This window comes from Arachis ipaensis, chromosome B05 (genome assembly GCF_000816755.2).
Source record: "Arachis ipaensis cultivar K30076 chromosome B05, Araip1.1, whole genome shotgun sequence".
In the NCBI taxonomy this organism is placed as follows: Eukaryota; Viridiplantae; Streptophyta; class Magnoliopsida; order Fabales; family Fabaceae; genus Arachis; species Arachis ipaensis.
The window spans coordinates 125,301,030-125,307,025 of NC_029789.2; the positions used below are offsets into that span (position 1 = coordinate 125,301,030).

General features: G+C 36.2%; 1 protein-coding gene across 5 annotated transcripts; it reads left to right on the top strand.

Moving 5' to 3' along the window:
* LOC107641043 (protein FAR1-RELATED SEQUENCE 5-like) lies at positions 1-5,996 on the top strand. Of its 5 annotated transcripts, none has more exons than XR_002363526.1 (3): positions 2,783-3,154; positions 3,250-3,289; positions 3,817-4,324. XR_002363526.1 is itself a non-coding variant. In XM_021124428.1 (3 exons), the coding sequence occupies exons 2-3, from the start codon at positions 3,281-3,283 to the stop codon at positions 5,563-5,565; spliced, it is 1,179 nt and encodes a 392-aa protein (XP_020980087.1). In that variant the 5' UTR covers positions 2,783-3,154; positions 3,232-3,280; the 3' UTR covers positions 5,566-5,996. The 5 variants fall into 5 exon arrangements, 4 of the variants coding, with proteins under 4 accessions (XP_020980085.1, XP_020980087.1, XP_020980086.1 ...); XM_021124428.1 differs by lacking the exon at positions 3,817-4,324 and adding an exon at positions 4,396-5,996 and having other exon boundaries at positions 3,232-3,289; XM_021124427.1 differs by lacking the exon at positions 3,817-4,324 and adding an exon at positions 4,396-5,996.

Here is a 5,996-nt window from a genome sequence, read left to right on the forward strand (position 1 = left end):
AACTTTTGTTATTTACACTTTTTTCCTTTATCTTTTAGTTTCAGATTCAAAGAAGAAGAGAGGTCTGCTAGGGTTTATAGAATCAATTTCAATCAATGCCATTTTCTCATCTTCTTCCTCTGCTGTATCTCTGGTTCGCCTATTCTCGCCGCCACAACACGCATCAGACGCCGCCGCTCCCTGTGTCCGCCGCCGCTCCTCACAGACTCCGAGGAACGAACTATCAGTATCACCACCCTGTTAAATTTCGCAGAGAAAGAACGAGAACCAGAGCGACCCTTGATGACACTGAAATAGGACAACTTTCCTCAACCCCACTTCTTGTTGAGGACGACAAACCCAGCAAGGTATACTTTTTCCTCTGCCTTCTTTTTAGTTTGGTTTGATTCTTTTAGAATAGTCAAGATGATGAATTTTGAATCCTTAGGGTAGCTTTTCAGGCAATGATTTTTGCCCTGCTTCGAGTTTCCTTGGTGTTTTGATTTGAATTTGATATGATTTATTTATTTATTTTCATGGCTACTTAGGAAGTAGAGGAAAGTGTAAAAGTGCTAAAAGATACAGCTAAGACAAGAAAGGTAGCAGCGGAGAAGGTTCTGTCTGCACTTTCTGTCATTGAGAAAGCAAAAATTGATCCTTCTGGATTTCTTGAAACCCTGGGTGGCAATGAATCCCCTGGGAGGACATGAATGCTAATTTTCACCGCTGAGGTGAACATATTTGTATTACTTTTTTGTTTGCTCGTTCTTTGGCTATAATCTGTTTCTCCCTTTGCATGCTTATACTTGGCAATTTATACTTACCATACTTTTGTGCGGCATTTTAGAAACAATTCTGGTGATGATGAAAGTGTAGGTACGAATAGAAGAAAGAAAGACTCAGCAAAGAAAAGAAAGTTTGCTGATTTCCAAAAGGTTTGCCCATTTCTTGTTCGGTAATATCTATTTCTAACCGTAATAGCTTTTAGTCAGAAGTCAGTTTCAATTTTTTTTATGGTGATTTGTAGGAAGAACATGAAGCAAGAAATAAGGTTCCAAATTCTGATAAACTAAGTTTGAAGCGAATAGATAGCATGACACTTGAAGTAAGTACTTTAGGTTGTCTTATTTGGTATCTGGATGATATCTATCTGCAATCTATGCAAAAAGAGAAAAACACAACTATAACTAAATGAGATGGTGTTTATGTGGTGGTTTTCTAAATTTCATACTACCCTCTGATTGAAAATATTCATGCACCTTCTAGGTTCATGTAAAGCAAAGGCGGAGCAAGGAAGAAAGGTCTGCATTGGCTAAAGCATGAAGGGAGGATAGAGGAAAATACCTTCCTAGAAAAGCCGCAAATCAGAAAAAGGTATGTTAGCAGTTCATTCTTGTAAATTTTTTTTTGGACTTTTGAAATGCAATGAATTTTAACCAAATATGCATATCTTAAACTTGGTAGTTGATTCCATAACTTTTTTTTAAAGAAAGAATAAACTATCCAGGTTATGTGTGAATTTGGAAAGTTTAAAAGGGAAAAATTGATGTTAAATGATTTTGATTGCATTCAACTAAGTTTCCTCCCACTGTGGTTCACTTTTTGATTGGTTAGGACTTAATTAAATTGCATGAATTAATTTGATAGGATCACAGCTTATAGCTTTGCTGTGTAAATAGATTGTGTTTGTTGTTTGTATATTGAATTAGTAGATTACTGCTAGAGTAGGAAGGGATTTGAGCTGATTTAACACGCCTAAGAATCTTAACAAGTCCTTATCTTCAAAATCTTCGTTGAAAATTGCTATGGGCTTGTTCTGTAATCTTTCTGTAAATCTCTATAGGAAAAAATAGAAAATGAGAGAAGATTCTAGTAATTTTGTTTGGAGGGAAATCTAGACCCTTCTAATCTGATAAGATTGAGTGTGTGTTGTTTAATGCTGCATACTGTTTAATGCCGCGCAAGACGAGAAACTGAGAGAGATTAGATTTCTTGGAGAGCATAATTTCTCATTTGGCTGGTCATGACAGTAGTCACCTCATGATATAAATAATCAACGCCTAGGAATGGTACGTTAATTTGTAGGACTGACTGCTTTTCCTTTAGCCTCCATAATCTTGAGACTAAATTGTCCACCCTTTCCATCTTATTATTGTGTTATTATCATATGTAAATCTGTCTCTCCAAGTAAGATTAACTACATATATTAGATAACGTTATCTTCCATGTGAAAATTTTGGTATATCTAGATTAATGCATCTTGGTACACATTTTATCGTTGTGATTAGATTTCTTGGAGAACTATTATCGTTGTGATTTTATTGGTGTTGTGGTTTGATGATTGATGCGCTTTCTCTACTTTTTGGCGTTCGATTAGGAATTCGTTTTTTTCTCAATAGTCAAGAAATTTAATTATGCTTGCAATTAAAACTTAGAGATCTATTCAGTATTTTCATTGAAAATAATTTTATTTGTATATTTTATTGCTTCAATTGATCAAATGCACCAGCTCTGAATGTATCTGCACATACAAGTGCTGGCTTCCAGCCCTTCTTCTGATGATAATACGCATACTTTGTACAAGTTGTGGTTTTTCCAGATCCTGAATTCATTTAAGAATCATACAGGTATCAGTGCCATATTGCTTAGGAGTTAGGAATATGCGTAAACCAAATGTGTAAAGATGGCTAATTCACCTCCCAGGTTCCCAGTACCATTTGTGCCAAGTTGAACATAAAAACACATCATAAATAGTCAGAACTTTCAGCTTATTTAATAAGTTTTTTCTTTGATATATTTTAAGTCTATTCTGCCTTATGAGTTTTTCATATTAGAAGAAATAGTGGGAGAAGAAAAACTGGTAAGAAAAAACAAATGAAGAATGGGTTATTTAACTGTAAATTTTTATAGTTATGTTTTCTGTGCTCCTATAAATGCACTTCATGCTCAATTTTATATTGGCAGCAGGGTCATTTTTATTGTTATATTTTAATCTCTCTTGTCTATTCTCTCATTTCTGGATTCTTTTTCTTGTAATGTTTTATGTATTCAGTCTTAATTGGAACTTGATCATTATTTGTATCCCGGATAAAGGTGATGAATCAAGGCCAATCATACTTCATCTGGATTCTTTGAGTCTTCACTCTAGCAGATCACTATTTGATAACATCAAAAGGTTAGGATGAAGTAGCACTTGATTTATTGTATACCATATATGTGACATATCTAGTTCATTTCTGCTCTGGTTATTAGTTCTTAAACATATCACAGCTTCCATATCTTGTGACTTCACTACCATCCTATGTTACAAGTAGGTGTTTTTCTTATGTTCTTGTAATTTGTAAGCATATATGTAGATTAATGTAAAATTGACCTCACCATTATTTTATATTATTCATTCAACTTGGCCCAGTATTCTTAAAATGTATAGTTACAAACAAGCTAGCTAAATCCATACGTATGCTTATAGAGAAAATCATGTGTCACAAAATGGTCCTCTGACCTTGTATCTTAATGACATGATACAAGTTTGAAAACTTAAATGTTATGCAGATTTTACAGTTTGAATGAAAGGATTGAAATAATGAATAGTTATTAATTATTATAAGGCTTGTAATGTTGTTGTATTTAATGGCGCCACTGAACATGGTTTGTCCAAAATAGTTGTCATGTTGTTCCAAGTCATTAGCAATTAAGAACCCTAAGATTCCAAACACAATACTTTTAATGAATAAATTTCCTCACATCCATGTTCTATGGATTTGAGTACCCCTCTCTCTTGTAAATTTGCCACCACTCTATACAAATTGCCAAAACCACTTCTGTGTGCTGATGCAGCAGCTGGCACAGGAAAGTGCCTTTCATAATATATAAAGAGAAAATTAAACACCTCATCAATCAACTCAAAGAAAGTAGTGTGTTTAAAATAGGGTCATTTCAACAGGAATGGCATATGCATATCTAATCTTGCGAGCAATCTGTTTCTATGGATTGAGGTGGCAGCCAAGCAAACTTTGCGGGGTTCTCAAAGGAGAAACGATGTGTTCTTCAGTGGCCGTGAGCGGCGGGGATTTTGTGACATGGAATCAGAAATATAGATAGATTATAGATAGAGGATATATACTCTTTAATATTTTGTTGTCCTTTGCACCCACCGCATGCATAGCTGGCATTGCCAATTGTTCTTGTCTTTCTGTTTTTACTCTTATAGTTTCACCATTAGATTTTGGATTCACGCTTCTTCATTTCCCCTTAATATAATAAATGAAACTCGTGTCCAATTCCATGATTCCTAAGATTGACACTATTGGATTGATTTCAATTTTAAAAGATTGTGATTTATGATGGCTGGTACTCGGTGTTTGGTAATTTATATACAAATTTAAGTTTCATTTTGAATTGTGTATTGGTGTTTAGGAAGTTATGGGTCAGGAATTTTCTCATGAAGGGGTTAATAGCGAGCATACATCATATGATCAGTATGAGCAGGAGGAAGAAAAACATGAGGAAGTTGATGTGGATTATATGGATGAGGATGACACAAATGTGGAACCAATGTTCGATTTTCACGGCTTCGATGAAGGGTATAACATTGACTCACTCGAAGACATTAGGATGATTGAATTTTGGAACATCGGGGATGAAGATGTATGTCATTTTCACTTTTCTGATGTCGACATTGCATTTGAGTTCTACAATAGATATGCAAGGACAAGAGGCTTTAGTGCTCGGAAGAACGGGACTAGGAAGAGTCGTGCGAGCGCACTTAAGTTGAAGAATTTTGTATGTCATCGTGAAGGATTTAGACCGCCAAATAATTACGGCATCGAAAACCTTAAGAGAAAACCTACACCCGAGACAAGGTGTGGCTGCAGTGCAATGATGGAGATTCGTGTAGATGCACCTAGTGGTCGTTGGTTTATTTCTTATTTTTCTGATGAACACAATCATCCGCTTCTGGATCCTCGGTTGACTGGATTGCTCCCTGGGCATAGATTCATGTCCGAGGCTGATATTGGCCACATGGTTAACATGAAAAAGGGTGGGATTAGTGTTGGACAGATATATCGGGCATTAGAAAATCAGGCAGGTGGCTACGAGTATCTCTCTTTCACGCAAAGGGACATGTACAATAAAATAGCAAAGCAGAGGCGCCAATTACCCAATGATGCATATGCAGTTTTGAAGTATCTAGAAGATCAAGCAACAAATGACCCTTCTCTCTATTATAATCATCACATGGATGCTGATAGTACTTTGCGCAATTTATTCTGGTGTGATGGTCTCAGTAGGGCAGACTACTCATTATTTGGCGACGTACTGGCTTTTGATGCTACCTATAAGAGAAATAAATATATGTGTCCACTGGTGGTATTTTCTGGTATCAATCATCATAATCAAACAATTATCTTTGCTGCTGCTTTAATTTGCGATGAGGAAAAAGACACATATAGGTGGTTGCTACAACAACTGAAGGCGGCAATGAATGGGAAAGAACATGTTTCGGTGATCACGGATGGTGATCTATCAATGAAGTTCGCCATTGAGAAAGAGTTTCCTAATGCACATCATAGATTATGTGCATAGCATCTGATTCGCAATGCAACAAGTAACATTGGCAAGCCCCAGTTTACCTCCATGTTTAAAAAGTGTATGCTAGGCGACTATGAAATTGATGTATTTCGTCAAAAGTGGTTTGAAATGGTTGAGGGATTTGGTGTCGAAAACAAGAATTGGGTCCTAGATATGTATAAAAAGAGACATTCATGGGCAACTGCACATATAAGAGGGAAGTTTTTTACTGGTTTTCGGAATACTTCTCGGTGCGAGGGATTAAACTCGATCATTGCAAAATATGTCAACTCAAGGTACAATCTGGTTGAGTTCATTCAACACTTTAATCGTTGTGTTGACCATATAAGGTGGAAAGAGGTCCAGGCTGACCTCGCCTCTGTGAATGGGAGACCCAGTATGCAAACCTGTTTTCAACAGTTAGAGAGGAGTGCTGCCAATGTTTA